At 40.3% G+C, this 19,914-nt stretch overlaps 1 protein-coding gene across 2 annotated transcripts; it reads left to right on the forward strand.

Moving 5' to 3' along the window:
* Positions 1 to 584: 584 nt before the first annotated feature.
* On the forward strand, positions 585 to 18,612 carry prkacaa (protein kinase, cAMP-dependent, catalytic, alpha-a; the record flags this gene model as incomplete). Of its 2 annotated transcripts, none has more annotated exons than XM_083931359.1 (10): positions 585 to 1,328; positions 10,630 to 10,691; positions 11,235 to 11,363; positions 11,959 to 12,057; positions 12,161 to 12,243; positions 12,326 to 12,452; positions 12,564 to 12,659; positions 12,868 to 12,990; positions 14,419 to 14,583; positions 15,721 to 18,612. In XM_083931359.1, 10 exons carry the CDS (start codon positions 1,283 to 1,285, stop codon positions 15,844 to 15,846), a joined length of 1,056 nt encoding a protein of 351 aa, XP_083787485.1. In that variant the 3' UTR covers positions 15,847 to 18,612. The 2 variants fall into 2 exon arrangements, with proteins under 2 accessions (XP_083787485.1, XP_083787484.1); XM_083931358.1 differs by lacking the exon at positions 585 to 1,328 and adding an exon at positions 3,691 to 3,814.
* Between the last annotated feature and the right edge of the window lie 1,302 nt (positions 18,613 to 19,914).

The raw sequence follows: 19,914 nt of genomic DNA on the forward strand, positions 1-19,914 counted from the left end.
TGATAACATAAGGAATATAAACCTTTTAAATGCAATGAAAACAGATGTTTTTGCTTTTTCTTGTTAATTAACTACCACACAATAATTTTTCATATGGTTAAACACAACAGAGTGCCAAGTCTAACACAAATATCACTGAGTATACTCTTATATTGTTACTTGTTGCTAAAAATAGCCTGTGTTAACGTCCCACCCAATCACAGATCGGTCGGGTAAAAGGGATGGCTAGGCTACAGAATAGGCTTTGGAATATACTGCCCTGCAAACAGGATTTATGATTGCAAGACGTGACAGTTTTTGAATTGTGCCCTGCGCGAAATTCCGGCTGACGAATACAAACAGCTGATAATTTAATGCAAAAAGAAGAAGAAAAAAACAGTTAAGAGTTATGGGCGTATTGGCTGTTAGTAGGTCCTGAAGGCGGGACAAAACCATTTGACAGGCGAATCGCATCAGTGCAATGATTGGATGTATCGCTGCTCATCCAATCAGCACTCGAATTGCGATTTATGTAGCCAATCAGAGACAGTCGGGGGCGGGACCAGGTGGATGGATGACTGGAGTTTCCCTTGCGGTCTGAAGATTAATGGAAGGGGTCTGTTGATCTTAGGAATCGACTATCAGATGGTCGGTCCCAGGAAACCATTGCATTTGATGCCTGCTTTAGTAACGAACGGGGGAGAGATCCATTTGAAATAACCCACCGCGGAAAAAGCCGAATAACCTGGAGACCACTTTTGTTATCCAAATCTCAACTGAAAAGGCCTGCCGACACAGATATCGCACCTGGTTAATTCAGGCCAGGATAAGGACTGCGAGGGACGCTAAAGGCTAACGCTAACGTTAGATAGAAGGAAAGCCGCTTTCGACGACCTGTGAACTGGTCCGGACTGGATTTTGGATAAACCAAGCAGTCTGTGGAAATAAAGGGCAGCAGAGTGACATCTTGATTTGCCGATGCTCGCTTGGAAATTGACGAGCTAACACCACAAAGCTAACATTTCTGCTAATGTTAGCTCAGCCCAGCTAACCTGAAGCGTTAGTATTAGCCACCGACTTGGATATATACTCTCTTGGTTGGGGTTGTTCTGAACTCCCAAAGGAGAGATACTGGGAGGAAATATATTTATACACGGTTGTCAATAATGATAGCTGTTAGCTAGTAGCTAGCTGCCAGCGTCATTGAGCCCCAGCGAACTGCGTTAGCGGGTGTAGTATCGCTCAACGACTTGTAAAGGAAAAGTCAGTCCGAGCCCAGGGACTCCACCATCAGCCTGCCACCATGGGCAACACGCCCACCGCAAAGAAGGGTAATGAGATGGAGAGCGGTGAGTACCCCTGTACCCGTATATCTGCAGCAGTCAGCTGTTATCATGCAGCCTGTCGTTGTTGGACCGTTTTTGCTGAATTGTTAGTTCCTGTTTTCCCCATAATGGTACCAAAACTATCACATAATAGTGCATCAAGGCCCAGAGACCCTCCTCATTGACACCATTACATTGCTTTTCTAATCTGGACAAGTGATCGAGCAGAAATATGCTCAACTTTCCTGGCTTGTCAACTTTATATGAAACCCCATGAAAGACACCATTCATATCCACATATACAACAAGCTGTTATATATTGTAAGACCATTGCGATCTTTGAACTGAACAGCAGATGATTTCTATTAATTCTCTTCGCTGATTCTGTGGGAAAGCTCGTGATTAAAACGCCCCAGGTGAAACCTGCGAGGATGACAACAACTAGCCCTAAACAACAGTCATAGGTTTCTTCGTGGTTCGTTGTCCCCCCCCCCCCCCTCCTGTCATAAGGTTTTTGAAAGGCTGCAATAACAAAACCTCAAACCTGGTGTGGTGTTTCTCGTGTACTTTGAATAATTATTTCATGGCGAAATATTTCTCTGTCTGCAAAAAAGAAAAAATTGTTTTAAGAAATGCAGAGATTAGAAGCAAGACCTGAGATGCACATATTTCGGGATGTTTATCCAAGTGATGGGTTGAATCTTAAAGCAGTGTGCACCTGAGCATTGAGTTCTACGGCTGCTTTTGACAGTAAGTGAGTAGAGGGGAGTCGGTTGGTTATCTGAGAAGGAAAAAAGCCATCAGGACAGGGTCATATGATGCATGAGGGTGATCCTCTTCAGGCAGAAACTTGGGAGTTGAGGAGTCTCTTGAACATCATGTGATGAGCAGCATTTAGAACAAGGGCACTTGTATGTCTCACTGTGTATTTGTGTGCAAGGCAGAGAAGAAGAGGTGCCAGGCGTATGTCAATTGTTTTGTAGGCTGTTGCTACTCTTTATTTTGTTGATGAGCCTCTTGAACATCACATTGTTTTTTATTACTATAACAAAAAAATAAAAAGGGGACATTTGTATAAGTTAAACGTAAAAGATCCTCATCTACAGTATGCTCATCTAAGGCTACAACTACTAGGCTAAATCAGGGGAAATGGTAATCCCATTTCTTAATTAAATGCTTATTAACTCAATCCTTTTCCCAGTAAGGATCACTGGCCTTAGACTAGGCTTGGGAGGACACAATTTTATCATTTTATCCATGGCATCATAAATAACACTCAAGTGTGCAAAGTCTGAGTAGGTATCTGCAAAATGAGTGTCAGCTCCTTGTTGCTGGTAGAGAGTATGTGTGAAGAACGGCCTCCAGTCCCTCTGCAACGTTAACCTAGCTCTTGTAATCCCTGACAAGGCCTTTGACTTTCAGGTATTTGTAGCACAGAGGTTTGTCTTTTAATGCTCAAGAAGTAATGTAAATTAAGGGATTAGAAGGTCAGAAGACAGAGGAAGGAGATTTTGTTCACGTGTCATTCTTCACATCCTTATCAACCTGATCCCTGAGTGTCCATCCTGTTCCCTAGAGACAGGTGCAGACCAGGGGTACAGAGCCCACACCCAGCAGGGTCACATTTTCAACAGGTACGAGAAATGAAGGACTGCATGAAAGCCTGTTTTGGTTTCTACAGAAAAATGGAAAGGGTGTTTTGAGAATAGAGCTGCAACATTTGGTCGATTAGTTGCCAATTATTTTAATAATCGATTAGACATTAGTTATGTTTTATTGAGAAAAGTCAAAATTCTCAAGTTCCAGCTTATTAAATGGGAATACTTTCTGGTTTATTTATTCTTTTATGACAGTGAACGGACTATCTTTGATTTGTGGACAAAACAAGACATTGAGGACATCACCTTTTTGCTTTGGGAAATAGTATTTGACTTATAGACGTAACAACTAATCAAGAAAATTATCAACAGATTAATCGCTAATGAGAATAATTGTTAGTTGCCTCCCTAGTTGAGGGCTTGCTCTGGTGCGCATGGTGTCTTTCCGCAGAAGTTTCCAGGCTGGAGAAGACAAGAACAGAGGCACTGCACTAGAATACAAAGCTTATTTCAGGCCAACAGGAGGAAACGGGGCGGATAGACACTCTGTGAACTAAAGCAGGAAGTGAAGGAGCGAGGAAGGTCCAGCCCAGGGTTTTTCACAGTTGGTCATCGCCTCTACTGCTCTATCAACTTAACACAGCTAGCCAGAATAGCTTGGAAGTTTTGGCGCTCAAGGCGCTGTTGGTATCACATATTGTGGATTTCACACTTGTTAGAACTTCCGGACATACTGCAGTTTTGAGACTCTGCACTGACTATCGGCTGGCTTCCTCCTGCCTTGTAGGATGTCTGTTATTCACAGGCTGGCAGGAAGGCTGTTTCACCGGACTGGGCCTTGTCTAGGGGACACAGGCAGTGGAGAAGGCAGACATGACCAACCACAGGAGGAGCTAGAGGCTTGCTGCTGCAGTGAGTTTTCATTCTGGAGCCGGACAGGAGCATGGGTTTGCGATGGAGCTGCTATCTTAGCCACTCACAGGCTGGCCTCAAAACTTGTTTAAGATGATCAAGCTGTTTTATTCTTGATGTTTGTTTTTAGATTCATATCATGACCTGGTGATTTTGTCTGGTGACTGTTGGCATTGGTGGAGTGATCTTGAAAACAAATAGACACACAGAGTAGCCTGTTTGTCTCTGCTCCGGTGCCTATTGTTTTCCAGTTACAGTTCAAAGGAAGACATGGCTCAGTTGCTGTGGAAGTGTCTGTCAGGCGCTGTTCTGCACACTATAACACTATCAGCCTTAAACTGTTACACAGTGTAATAGTGAGCCTATCCAAACACACGTACGGTATTTTTTGATAAAGCTTTTATGTCACTGTCCTTTTCACCCGTAGGGCTCTTGGAAGTCTGCCTGATTATGAGTGTTTGATACCTTGGAAATATTTTCACACATTTCTTAAACGCCATGCTATGGTGCCATGATATGACATACGGGGATTGCTGTATTCAATCTTTTTTTAAATTATTTTATTGAACCTCATATATTAAGGTGGCACCCTGTCAAAGTGCAACTCCCTGTATCTATAAATATCTCTGTGGTTCATGTCCTGCCCCTGCACTGCATGCAGCTTGTTTGTGTAATACGGGCAGGTTTTTGTCTGGATCGCTCATCACTTCCTTTCTGCAGTTAAAGGGGCTTTGTTATAATCTCATACTGATTACCAGTGGACCGAACTGTTGAAATGCCAATCAGCCTCCTCAGATAAGCTTACAGTATTGAGTTGGCAAGTTGACACACTGCCAGGGAACGATCCTCAGATGCAAAATCCATCAGAAAAGCAAAGCAAAACTCAGGAGTTCAAAGGACATAAATGAAACCATAGTTTCCTGTTGGGTTCTTCTCACAGTAACAAACAGGCGTAATGGTAATCCTTGTGTCTGTTGGTTTTGTAAAGCTGTTGTGGCATCGACAGGTAGTGATACTGAAATCACCCGTTCTCTGTAACAAATAAGGCTATAGCTTATTATAATGTCATGCAACAGAAATTGGGGCTCCCAGAAGACCCCCCCTCAAGAAATACCTGTTCTATCCGACACTGAAACAACATAACAGCGTAGATACAAAGTGTTTGTTAGCTACCAGTAGCTGGTAAGCTTTTAGCCATCCGCCATTGAAACTTATTGGCAGTAAGTTGAAAAAGAACCAACTGGATTTGTGAAGATAACGTAACAACAAAATAATAGGCTGTACACTCAAATTCTAAACCCTCTCGGCAAGGTGGGAAAACGGTGCAAGTTTCCACCGATTACAGGCTGTGTGACGAGGCTTCTCTGGGGGTTACAGTACACAATGGGCCTCATGCAGCAATATTCTCTTCAATTAATTTTAAATTTCTGTTAAGAGAAAAAACAAGAAATCAACTTTCAGATGCACAAAACGTCCTTTACCATCCACATCTGCTCTTACTCAGGTTTGCTGAATCATGAATCCTACTTGATCATATTTGTTTATTAGCATTGAACGTAAGCATGTAACGCCCCCCTAAACACTATACAAGGGCAGGTGCCATATACAAATACTCTGGCACATGCTCGAGAATTGGAAATATGCCACAAAAAAAACTGGCTGTTGAACAACGACTACAGCTTTTCACACTGTGAAAACAGTGTGTTGAATTAACGTAAACTTCAACGTAAACATGATTTTCCAGAGAGTCATTAATGGTGTCACAGCAAAATCAAATATGTATATGAGTAAAACGCACACATAATCTAATATACAAATATAATAATGTATAATAATTAAAAACGTGCATTTCTGTAAAACAAACTGTTTTCTTTAACAGGGCTCTGTTTTGAACACAACAGATTGTGGATATGAACAACTATAAGAGGACATTGTTGGTTGATAGCTTCTTACATGAGGCCCAATGAGACAGATGAGTGCATGCACATTACCTGTCCTTCCCATGCATGTGAATGGGAACATGAAAGAGCGATGTAACCATCAATTTAATTTGCCAGATCCTCTGCCCCTGGATTGGTCCGTAATCCAACTCAGTGGCTCCCAACCTTTTTGGTCTGAGGTACCCCACGGCCCAGCCATATGAACTCACGCACCCCTTCATTGTTTCCCAATGTTTGTTCCAAATGTATAACACCATTCAATATATAAAAGTGGATATTATAGTTTTTTGAATTATCAATATTTATGTTGGTTTGGTCAGCTATTGTTCTACACTTATTACTTTGAGGGATGCTACATTTTTTAACTCCTATTTATTCCATAAATGGAATTCAATATTCTACTAAAAAGTTTTCACACACTCTAATGTAATTGCAACTCGTAATGTTCAGGTTTAAATTACTCAAGTTGCTCAACAATCTTTCCAATCACCCAGGTTAGGAATCACTGATATAACTAGCCAATTACCTTATCATGGTAGGATGTAAAGTAACTTCACATTAGTGGTTTTGACAGTGACTGCTTGCTCATCCGTCACAGTAAAACATCCACTGCCAGTATTGAGCTGATGACTACAATTGATTTCTCACCTTTAGACACCTTTGGATTTTTATGGCTCATAGGGAGTAAAAAAATATCCTATATTAGCTGACATATACTATATTTTCTTATTGTCAATTTCAGAACATGGTGGCTTATGCTTTCAATTGTCTGGTTTCTAGTTTTAACCATTAGTTCAAAGTGTTCAACTCCAGTTGCGTTTTACTCATTCGTTAGTCTCTGGATGCTGTGTTAAAAGACAATCTTAGGGAGATTTTGCCTAGAATAACAGTATTGTGTGTTCTACTGGGCAAACATTGTAATGACATGAATTAATGTTTAACTTAACCAATCAGCTTTCTATGCATTATGTTTTGTAAAAATGAGTGTTCATATCGCCGCATGTCAGAAAATATTTGCCAATAACTATGTCTGAGATAATGATAATATCAGCCCACCGATAAATAAAACACCATCCTTGTTTGCATGCACTCGTTTGCCTGAGTGATTTCTTATGCACCACATGGGGATGGATGCTATCTGAACAAGGCTTGCTTAGCCTGGGACCTGATTTGGCGCGCTTCACGGTTAAATGCCGGTCAGCTCGCCCCAATGTAACCCCTCTGTTCATGCGTCAGAATGGGCCAGTGAGGCCCAGGGGAGAAATGTACGATTGATTTTTGGAGGATCGATTCAGCACTGGCACTACATAGACTCTCTTGTGCTTTTGGGCAGGGAGAAAAAGTTTCACTGTGGTTTGTGCATTCCTAATTTGCTAGTGTCTCCTGAGAGAGACATTTTCATGGCTTTGAAAACATCCAGTCTCTCATATTTCATCATGCAGATGTGACATCTGATTGGTTCTGCTAATTAGGCAAAGTTTCTAGACTCTTCTATGTGTAGTTCATCTCAAGGGGCTTCACTTAGGCCTAGTTTTCCATAGGACTACTCTGTATTGGATAAATAAACCAGCTAGTGTTTTATGCCCCTCCTCCTGGTGATTATGCTCCTGTTTAGATCAATATATAGCCTGTGTGTGTGTGTGTGTGTGTGTGTGTGTGTGTGTGTGTGTGTGTGTGTGTGTGTGTGTGTGTGTGTGTGTGTGTGTGTGTGTGTGTGTGTGTGTGTGTGTGTGTGTGTGTGTGTGTGTGTGTGTGTGTGTGTGTGTGTGTGTGTGTGTGTGTGTGTGTGTGTGTGTGTGTGTGTGTGTGTGTGTGTGTGTGTGTGTGTGTGTGTGTGTGTGTGTGTGTGTGTGTGTGTGTGTGTGTGTGTGTGTGTGTGTGTGTGTGTGTGTGTGTGTGTGTGTGTGTGTGTGTGTGTGTGTGTGTGTGCGTGCGTGCGTGCGCGCGCGCATGTTTGACATGGGAGGGAATGACACACAGTACTTTGTGTACAGAATAAATATTGATACAAACCAAAGCAAGGGTCCAATTGATCTGTGCGAGCTCAACGGGAGCAGTGCTGGTCTCCATGCTATGTTTGACGGCACACTGGATGTGGATGCTACTCACTCTGAACTTGGTCCCCAGCAAAGTGATAGTCACAGGAAAGACTGAAGACACCCTGCTGACAAGGACACTTGACGGGATTCTGTGGCTGAGTGGGGCTGCTGATCCGACCACAGTGCTCTCAGACCGGAAGGATAGGTCATGACTCAGTGACTGTGAGGAAGAGGCAGAGGAAGAAGAGCGGGGAGACTTTGCAGGGCTAATGTGTGACAGGAAGAGCTCCAGAAGGCATGCAGGAAAGAGGGAGTCATCCTCGCGCTCAAATGAATCAGGGTCGCGCTTGGCAGATGCAGCACCAGAGGTACCCATAGTCATCCCAGATGGTAAGGAATTTGGGGTTACAGGAGATTTGATCACCTGCAATTACCGTGGTAGTATCGGCAGCCAAGCCGCACAACAGACTGTTAAGCATTCCTCAAAGACAGCTGTTGATTTGGCCATTTAGCTCCCAGCTACTTGTGCAGCAGAACCCACGTTTTTTTTCCTCAGAGCTGCTCAAAGTTATGACAGTAATGGCCCCATTTGCGGCTCTTTCTGCTTGGAAGTGGGAGTTGAGCAACTTTCACGGGAAATGTTTTCTCCCTGTTTACCAGTTTGCCTCCAGCGCTCTCTGTGGGAGCAACGGCGCTCTCGACATGTTTATGCGAACTTTGGTCTTTGCCGTGCTTGCTGGCTTTCTCCCATCCTATTGTTGGAACTGCTGGTCTTTGGAGAGTTTGCAGGAAATCACATTAGCTAGTTGAGGATTGAGCCTTTGAGTAGTTTAAGTGTCTTTGTACAAGTTTTCATGAGAAATGTCTATGTTGCTATTTGTTTGTGACATTTTCATAATATTTATCAAAATGTTCTAATTTAAACATTTAAAAGCCCATTAGTTTAAATATTAATACCCATGACTGTGACTTGTGAAGTTTGCTATTGCATTACTCTGCAGTTTCACTATTGAAAGGCTGACTGGCTTTATTTAAACTGTGACCTTGGCTTTTGCTTTGCATCGATTACCTAGACAAATATACATTTCACAAGATCCTGAATAGCTCAACATGGTTTGCTTTTTTATTTGTTCATAGATTAGTATAGATAAGCTTTTTTATGTTATTATCCATTATCTCTACTTTGAACTCCAACATATATTTATAAATAGTTTTTATGCTCTGCTTTATATTAACATTATTTAATTAAAGACAACAAATTCAAACTTTTGTCTACAGCCCGGGCTAACAGCAAAAGCTGTCCTCACTCATCTGCAGGGGTAGCTAGTGTCCTCCAAACTAGTACACAGATAGGAAGGAGGAATGAGAAAGGACTGGTTATCTAGACGTTCCCACTGAGCCTTGTGATTAGCCCCATAAAGATAAGTGCAAGAAAAATGAATGGCTGCATATGACAGTGTGGGTGCCAAGCTGTCAAACTCTGTCCACAGGCACGTCTGTTGGTATAGTGGTGTGTATGTGCATGTAGGCCCAGTGTGTATTGCATGTGTACTTATGTGTATTGTCATGTCATAAATTGTGTTCACAGTAACCAGGTGTAGGTTTTTTCGGAAGTCATTGTAGCCCAGTGTTAAACTACACTCTTGGCATAGATCACTTCATTATTTGAGATCTATGTATTATTGACTTCATTACTGACTTAAAGGTCCCATTAAGGTCTCAACTTGAAGGGTGCTGTATTGCTGGAGAATAGACAGTCTCCAGAAGGATTTTGTTGTATTTGGCTCCATTCATTTTATTTTTAGCGTTTAGTGTGATGGTTAAAAATGCCACATTTAGCAAAATTAGACCATAGAACCTTTTCCCACTTTATTTCAGAGTCTCTCACATGTCTTCTGGCACACACTAGCTGAGATGTCACACACATGGCTTTCTCTTTGCCACTCTCCCATGAAGCTGTGACACATAATGTCTCAGCCGTGGAACCCTGTAGATTCTTCCGTTTTTATGAACCTCACGGTGGCCTCCATTACAAATCCATGTCTTGCACAGGCTTTTTTTTAGGGTAGACTTCACTAGAAAGATTTAAAGTTATGTCATGTCGGCCTCACTATAATCTAAGGGATATGCAGTGCCTTGGAGTTAGTTTTTTGTACCCTTCCCCTGATCAGTACTTTTCAAGTTGGCTTGGAATGTTCTTTTGTTTTCAATCAATGTAGTTTTTGAAAGGAAATTGACTCCCTGGCAGTTGTATGTGTATCTAACCTATAATTAACTGTCACACCCTGTTTTAATAAAGGGAACATCTAACCATCGTTATTATGTAACTTCTAAAAGCAATTCTCTGTGTCTGGGATCATTTATCTGTGGTATAGTAACACCTAACAAATCAATCATTGTTTTTCTAATTTTTTATACTTGCCTGAAATCAATTTGTCATGATTTGCTCTACTCTGTTGATAATTTGATGCATTATTTGTGCAGTATCAGTGTTTAGATTCATGTTAGCATTAGTTTAATTCAAACATTCAGCCAGGTGTTACTTATTATTTATCTTGTGGTATGTTTGTGGTATGGTAAAGCAGCGAGTCTGAGCTAAGAAGCTGAGCAGGCTGTCATCAGCTGATCACACCGACAGTATTTATGTTCATGTTCACATAAGCACATCACACGTAACATGCTCGGTTGCTGGAGTATCCCACCAGGGCTTATTGTAAAACAACGATATTGTGGTATTCTCTGGGTCTTGGTGATTAGTTGTGGTGACCTATTATACAAAATCCTCTAAGTCTGGACTCAGTTCTTCTTATGAATATGCACTTTGTTCTAATTACAGTGAAGGAGTTTCTTGCCAAAGCCAAAGAAGATTTCCTGAAGAAATGGGAGAATCCAGCACAGGTGAGAGAGTTAAAGACTGTTTTATCTTTTTTTTCTGTTTAATCATCATTTATTGTCATTGTTTTATCATTCTGTCACTCTTATTATCTTGCAGACTTATTGTACTTATATGGTTTTGATATCTATGTGTTGAGACACGTGAATGTGATCATGCATTTTCTAATAAACCTTAATTCAACTGTTTTCACATACTTGTCCACTCTGTCAGGCGTGGAAATAGTCCCGCCCATGAACAAATGAAGTCCTATTTATTTTAGAGGGCCAGTGCACCCTCTGCTGGACTGTGAAATACATTCAGTATACATATACACTGTTTGCATGAGCACCTCTATTGTAGACTCAATAAATACATTGACAACATATCTAATTTGCATTAGAACAACAGGAATTCTTTAATAAATACTTGTTATTGATGTGACAGCACATTAAAGTGGAGATATATTTTAGGACAAACAGTGGACTTAAGTGAGGCTTTTCATGGTATGTTGATGGCAAGTTGTTATTTACCCTTTCCTCTTACTGACACCCTCTTCTTCCCCTCAGCAAACTGCGGCACTGGACCACTTTGAGCGTTTAAAGACCTTAGGCACTGGTTCGTTTGGCCGAGTCATGCTGGTTAAACACAAAGAGTCGGGCCAGCATTTTGCGATGAAAATACTTGACAAACAGAAGGTACAGTACTTTATAAGGCATGATTTTAAAGGGAAATAGCACTGAAAATATAAATGTAAATGCTTTACTTAAGAGCTCCAGCTTGTATTTGTGACATGAAATTAATGTCATTTTTATAGATATTGTATTAGAAATTATACAAAGTCTTAATGAGTGTTTAATTTCAGCACTTCTGGTCTTACAACTTGTCAGCCATTCCCAGTTCAATTTCCCAGTTATCTCTAATCTGCAATCTCCATGGAGAAAGGAGAAGCGACTGTGACAAAATCCATTTTTGTAGCGCTAAGAGTACATCTTCTTATCTTAGAAGGGCATAAAAATCACTTTGTTGTAAAAGTTCAAATATCATTGGGTAAACAAAGTCATGTACCTATTCTCCAGTGTCTTGCACTGAAAGACATCATGCTGATGTTACGGATCACATGTGATTTTGATTAAATCCATGCTCAAATGCTAGTTTGCTAATACAGAGCCATAACAAAACGTAAAAGACTACTGGCACAAGTAGTGATCCTGTTTTTTTTTTGTTTCTATAATGTATTACGTGCCATTTTGACACCCTATTTTGCCGCCACCCTGATCCCACCTGTTGTAGGTAGTGAAGCTGAAGCAGATAGAACACACACTGAATGAGAAACGTATCCTGCAAGCAGTCAGCTTTCCCTTTCTGGTGCGACTGGAGCACTCTTTTAAGGTATGCATTAAATCGCTACATCTGGTTATCTTCTAAGTGTGTTCACCGAAGGATATTTTGTGTGCTTTGTTGTTAAAGTAAGACTTTTCCCATTTCTCTTCAGGACAACAGTAATCTGTATATGATAATGGAGTATGTACCCGGCGGCGAAATGTTCTCACACTTAAGGAGAATCGGTAGATTCAGGTTGGTTGACTTTTAGGTGACTCCTTACTATACCCATTCATCACTGGTTGACTGTAAATAATGCGCCTGGTGTGTTTTGTAGTGAACCACACGCCCGCTTCTACGCAGCCCAGATTGTACTGACCTTTGAATACCTTCACTCACTGGATCTCATCTACCGAGATCTAAAGCCAGAGAACCTGCTCATCGACCAGCAAGGTTACATACAGGTATGGATGCATATTTTTTTGATTGATCATCAACAACAAGTATGTCTGATTGGTCTCTGTGCTCTTGCAGTGTGCGGTCAGTGCTCAGAGCTGTACTCTGTTGTTCCCTAGGTAACAGATTTTGGATTCGCGAAAAGGGTGAAGGGCCGGACCTGGACACTTTGCGGGACCCCAGAGTACCTGGCACCAGAGATCATCCTCAGTAAGGTAAGTGCTCAGTTTGGCCAACAGTGATCGGCCCAGTCTTTATGTTACAAGGGAAGGGGATTCCTCGACATGGGACTTCATTTAGCAAACAATTTTCATCGTTGCCAAAGATCAACTTAATGCATATTGTCTGTTGTTAACTCTCTTATGTGTGGGAGTTTTTGTTTGAGGACATATCTGACCGCCCTTTATTTCCTGTGTTTTCAAGGGTTACAATAAAGCAGTAGACTGGTGGGCTCTGGGAGTGCTGATATATGAGATGGCTGCTGGGTACCCCCCCTTCTTTGCTGACCAGCCTATTCAGATTTACGAGAAGATTGTATCAGGGAAGGTGAGTTTAGAGATGCCTATGTAAATTATCCCTTTTTTATTGTTTTATGCAGTTTGATTGTCACAACAGAACACAGGCACAATTCTGCACTTTTCCTCAAAAGAGGCGGCAGTTTACAAAGTTCATAATTTATACCAGTACGGTTTTCCCCAGGTGCGGAAAAAAGTTAATGGTATTGTTGTAATTACATGAAAAGGATTGTGTTGGCTGTGTGAAACATTCCCAGCTTAAGTGTAAGGATTCAAATTTAAAGGTTAATTGTCCAGTAATGGAACTTTTGCTTCATGTATTATGTGGATTCTGCTTAAGAAACAATAGATTTTTTTGTACTTTCAATACAGATTAATGTTTGTGTTTTTCTGAGGATAACATTTCCAGTAAGGATACACAACTTGGTACCATGAAGTTCTCTGCATTTATGATGAAGTCATTACTTTCAATGTTGGGTGAAGGCCCAATGAAACGGTAGAATTTCATTCATAAATGTGCAGTGGATCACATTTTTTTATTTACAAAAGCTGTCATAGAAATAACCAACTTGTAGCATGTATCCTGGTGATCTCACAGCACAAGTACAAAGGCATATAGTCACAGAATTGTTTCACAGTTTATCAAGTACATACACCTGCCAGACGCCATTCATAACTCCAGCGATTCAGTTGTCATGTGACCACAATCAATGGTATAAAAAGGGAGACAGGATTCATAGCATAACTTAGGGCGCGTTAACACTTGGCCCAGATGACCCGTGCCGTGCTTGAGTGTGATTGTCACCCCTCCCCCGCAGCCCAGGCTCGGCTTGCACACTACTACTAATACTTGTAATGATCCGGACCACGGCTCGATTGCCTCTTGCTTATACATCATCACCCCTCGGATATTAAGTTTTGTCTGACTGTTTTTAATTATTTCATCTGACCAAACGACAGTAAAAGTTCCACCTCTGCATCAGTCCACATCGCGGGGAACAGTCGTCTATAGATAGACATCAGGACCACTGGCAATTATTATGCCTGTGCTCGTACATGCTTTACTAAAGCCCACCTCTCTCAACCAGGCCGCAGCCGGCAAGCGTGCCATGCCTGGGCATGGAACAGTTTTACTCACCCTGGTCAAAGAACTAGACTTTAGCCATGAAGCGTGCTTGGGCATGGTATGAATTGACAGTGCGAGTAGGCCCTCATAAGTGGAACTACACAAAAGTGTAGTGACTTTGAACATGGCATCATAGTTAACGTTAGTCAGGCTTTTGTGCAGGGTCGTAACGCAAACATTGTTAGAAAAGAAAAAACTACTTCAACATTAGTGGACACAATGTCATTTTAACCAGTACCAGTCAGAGTCCTGCAGTATATTTAAAAACAATAGCACACGGTATGAAACTCTGGGCATGAGAACACACGCTCACACTGCTTTCACTGTTTGCAGGTTCGCTTTCCCTCCCACTTCAGCTCAGACTTGAAGGATCTGTTGAGAAATTTGCTGCAGGTGGACCTGACCAAGCGCTTTGGCAACCTCAGGAATGGAGTCAACGATATCAAGGGCCACAAGTGGTTTGCCACCACTGATTGGATTGCCATCTACCAGAGGAAGGTGAGGGGTCCAGCCTTTATACAGCAGTAATGTGTGCAAACAGAGCCCAACCCCCATTTTGATGTAGTAATGCAGACAAAGACAGCTTTAATGAGTCTTCGGTCAGTGAAAGTGTCTTTAGTAATTCACACCATCTGTGCCTTCCTCTGCACAGATGACATTACGCTGGAAATTCTCTAAAACACAAAACATGTGTTCCAGCTTTACCTTAACATAAAAGCCCTTGGATTCAGTAGGTATTAATCACAATTGTCAAAGGGTACCACAAAGTTCACATAATAAATAAGGAACCCATTGAAATGACCCTTTCCTAACCTTGAACTCATCAGAAAAGCTGGGAAAATGCTGCACAGAGAGGGATCCCCCCTACCAGAGCAGTCAGGCATGTAATGAGTGCTGACTGTACAAACAAAGGTTGTATGTTGACAACAACAATGCAGAATATAAACACATTAAATTACATGTTCTCACAGTCTTTATTTTGTTTATTAAACACACAAAAATCATTACTTTTGAAAAATATAGTTATCATATCAATAGCATTGTCTGCCTGCACATAATCCAAATAAGTAACTTTTTTTCATGGAGTTGTTGAAGTTAATTCTGGGAAATCTAGGAAATGACCTGCTGAATTAGAAATGGATGAGTTGCCTTTAGGGCAAGCAAATGACAACACATGAGTCCTGCAATGTGACTTCCAAGTATTCAAGCATGATTTCTTGATTGCATAATTCATTTTACTCCCATTTTAAGTTTCTTTCAAGTTTCAATACTTTATTGCCATGTCAACACAGTTGATAGGCATTTCCCTCAGTGCGTCTCCTAAAAACAGACACAAATGAGAGAAATTAGAGATTATTAGAGAAATTAGTTATTACCTTTGATACATTCAAACATGCATAGTAGTCTTAAAGTGCTTTGTGCTGCTGCATTCATTTTAAAATGCTTGTTTTTTTGCTTTTTTTCAATCAGTTTAAGTTACTATGTACAACTATAAATCTATTTTTAATTACCTCTTCATCTCCAGGGACCAATTCCAATGTCATTCAGTACTTTATGGACCTTGCGAAGGCTTTGGCACTCTCTGTTAGACAACACAGAATTATTCTGATGATTTGATTGTCCTGTGTGTTCCAGGTGGAAGCTCCCTTTATTCCTAAGTGCAAAGGCCCTGGTGACACAAGCAACTTTGACGACTACGAGGAAGAGGAAATCAGAGTCTCCTTCACAGAGAAGTGTGCAAAGGAGTTTGCTGAGTTCTAGATTCCGACCATGAGTAGCGGAGAGAGTCAGGTATTTAGAAAGGTAAAGGGGGTCAGAAGGAAGGAAGCTCTAGGGTGGACTGCTAACTTGCTTATTTGTAATGACGACAACAATGTAAACCCCCTCCCCAATGGAAAGGTAGGCAAAGTGAGGAAAGATCCAACAGAACCAGCAGTGTTGCCTTTTATGATTGTTTCTCAGCTGTTACCTATTCATTTTATTTATCCCTCTTGTGTTTGTGACAGGGACTCGAGGAGAACAGGCATAGGTTTTGACTGTCCAGCTATACTCGTATCTTTCTGATGGTGTAATGACATGTTTTCAGTCTTTGCAGGTTGAGGCATTGATTTTCTGTCCAGGTACTGAATCTGCTAGGCTCCTTTTTTTTTTTTTTTGAATGAGCCCTTTCTACAAGCTTCTCAAAGAGTGATTGTCGTATCTTGTCACCCCCCCCCCCCCCCCCCCCCCATCTCTCCAACCCTAAATCTGTCCAAGCAATACCAAGTCCAACAGATGTGCCTATCATAATGCCAACTGGTTGGAAAACTGTGTCGAAAGCATTGGTGCAGAGCTTTGGCTATGGTGGCATCAGCCCTTGTGCCCGTTTGGTTTAAAGCTTGAAAACTCTCTGCACCTGCCTTTGTCTGCTCAATGTGGCATGATTATTGGGTAGAGGATGCACTCGCTGTTTGCAGTTGAAGCAGTGGTGACCTCTTTGACCAGAGTGAAAAATGATTTATCACGATAAACTTCATCTAGGTCTTACTCATTTTGGGGACCTGTGAGAAATGATAAACATGAGGTTTGCATTTAAGTCTGTCTTTCTCTTAGCTGAATTTATTAGAGCATTTTAAGAATCCTATTGGTGATCATTTTGTCCTTGTATGTCAATCTCTGTGCTTGTGTGTTATTAAGTGCTCAAGGTGGGGTTAAAAAGCTGTGATTTAGCAGCAACTAACATTGTGGTCACACTCCTGATTATTGTTTATTTAATTCATAGTACATTTATACATGTATATTGAGATAGATTGTGTGTGCATATATATATATATAAATATATATACACATACACACATACATATATATGTATATATATATATATCCATCTTTTTCAACATTGCCTCATAGCTGTGAAACTGAAATTAAGATTTCATAAATAAACAAATATAAATTCTGCCAAATTTGCAAACTGAGAACAATGCAAAGTTTTCTGTATGTAACTATGACGGTGGTGGATTTTAATACGCAAAAAAAGTAGCAAAACGTTTCAACAAAATGTGCATGTTATTTTTGTACAATATCACTTTTAAAGAAAGATGGCAGAGCATTATGCTTTATTTGTGCTGAGGTACACGAGATCATGGATAACATGCTTAACTATTCAAATGGACTCTTGGCTGCTCTATTTTGAAAGATGAAACAAGACCCAGTTCAGTCTGTCAGAAAGTTCTTCGGTGATTTTGCTGATAATTGTGTTTTTCCCCTTCCCCATTTCTCTTGTATATACCGTACATGTAACACCTTCAGATAGATTTGCAGTCCAACCAATTTTTTTTGGGACTGTTGAGTTTGGAGTGTTTTGTTTCCGTTTTTCCAGCTTTCTATGTAACAAATTAAACTAAGGAACCTATCCTAAAGCTGTCCCATTTTGCCAAGTTTATTTCTGTGGATGCAAGACAATCGCAGACCAAATCTTATTGCTGGTTTGTTGACTGAACACTTGGTTTGATGAAGGATGTTCGCTTTCGCCCCCTCATAGGCCCTAGGTGCTAGACTTCGTCCATCTCACTGAAAAGCTTCTGTGAATCGTTAGATGTGCATCGATTTGTCATAAAGTCTTGTAACATGACATTTTTGAGAATGTTTTTCAACTCTAAATGATTTCAGTAGACTTGAGTAATTATTTTTGGCTGTCTCTTTAATGTAATTTAGATCAACACAGGATACCTTTTTGAATGTCTTGAATTGTGTGGCGGAGATGGTTCAATGCTGTTTGGAAACACAATGTGTATTTTTTAATAATACATGTTTGAGCTTGGTTTTTCTTGCATGTGGTAGAGCAACCCAACGGCAAGACATCTCCTGGACCTGAAACATGTTTAAGAAATCATTGTTTCCACAGCCGACAGTCTCATCGCTTGTTTAACCTTTTGATTTGTTAGAGCATCACATTGAACAATGCAGTGGATCACCAACCAACTTGTCCAGTCTTTTGCAAATACTGAAGCACATGCCACATCCTTATAAAATCTACTATTTAACTGATTTGTGCTAATTATTTTAAACTGTTAAGACATTCTGTAATGCTTTGAGGAGAGCATGTAGTCTCTTTATGTTCTGAAAAATTATTCAATCAGAGTTGGTGGGTGAAAGGCAACACCATTGGATCCACTCGAGACACTGAGGCCATCACAGTGCTTTTTTAAAGATTATGTTTGTTTCCCATACAAAACTTCTTGTCAATTGTCTTATTCTCTTCTATCAGCTGAACACTATCAACTGCTCTGTGCTCATTTTGAGTTTTTCTCCACACACTCTTCATTCAAACATAACACTTTTTACATCTGAGATGTTTTGCGTTCATATTTTCTAATTGTATTTTCAAAAAAAGCAAAAAAAGCAAAAACAGAACATTAATCTTTTTCCTCATGACCTGGGTACAGTGATTGTGTAGTCTATTGTACCTTTTGGGAAACAATACTGTATATCCTTGCCTTTGACAGTCTTAACTATCTTACCCTCTGGAGAACTTGACAGATACCCTTAGAACACAATGAGTATGTTAAAAAAAATATATACATAAAGTAATATTTTGCAAAATGTATCATTCCAATAAACTTTTACTTGTTAAGACTAATATGTCTGGGTTATATGTAAGCTGTCTCTTCTCCATGCACAATGTCACACTGGATTAGGCTTGTCACATTTTTTAAAATAAGGTTTTTTGACATGCAAGTCTCAAGGAAGGTATTCACAGCTTCGGGCCACTCTCATGCCTGGACCAGAGGAACAAACTTGTTGGTAGGTGAGGAGCAGACGCTGTATTTTAACGGTCCTGTCTGTTATTGTGAATGTTTCAAGAGCCTGGCAGGTGCAATTGAATAATGCAGTGTTGTGTTCATCCTGTCACAGTACGGGATCAATTACCAGCCAGCTTCCAGCAACCCTCTCCAAATGTATTCCAAACCCTCGGTGTGCTCCTTTTTTGAGGATTGTATCTATCTACATCAGTTATTTGTAAGTCTTCCTGATGGCTGGAGGCAATTAAGACACAGTAAAAGACCTGCTAATTTATAAAGCCATCAAAGAATGGAAATCTATTAAAGGAATTAAAGTTGTGAAAGTAATTTGCTAATTGATAATTGAACAATAATGGCACATTGAAAGGGCAGATGAGTAACTCAATCCACAAGTATATATTATATATACAATATAATTAAGTTATACATTTAGACATTAAGAAAATAACTTGAAACACTTAATAATTTGTATTACATGAATTAGATTTAAGAAATTTTCCAATTTGGGATCAATAAAGTGCTTATTTATCAGAATAATATACAAAAAAATAAATTTCTTATCTGATCATTATTGATTCTAGTGACCTTTTGTCTAAAAAATATAACTAAGCTAAATCAGAAAAATGATTTTCATACAGAATATGTACATAGTGTCCGTATAGCCTATCAAGTCAGTTTATTTGAGGAACAGCAAGTTCCAATTAGTGTTTTGGATTATCTTTTTGTTTACAATTGCAAAAGGGTGATTCTGTCATAAATCACAATTTTGAAAAAGTTTAAAATCAATCACTTTCAACAAAGCAGTATTTTCTATGTAATTATTTCATAGTTTGATCTTGTGGTAGGGCAACCCATGAAGCCCAAAAATCAGCTTTCTTTCAGAGATGGACCACATGCTTCAGTCACTACACCAAAGGCTATACACTTGAAATAAATGGCCACCTTTTGCACCCATTATGGCGCACATGGGCCACGAGTGCGCGCGCTCGTTCCCGTGCAGGACTGCAAATTCCGCCTTAAAACCCCTTCTCGGGGTGAAACTTTTCGC

This window comes from Echiichthys vipera, assembly GCF_963691815.1.
Source record: "Echiichthys vipera genome assembly, chromosome: 17".
NCBI classification, from domain to species: Eukaryota; Metazoa; Chordata; class Actinopteri; order Perciformes; family Trachinidae; genus Echiichthys; species Echiichthys vipera.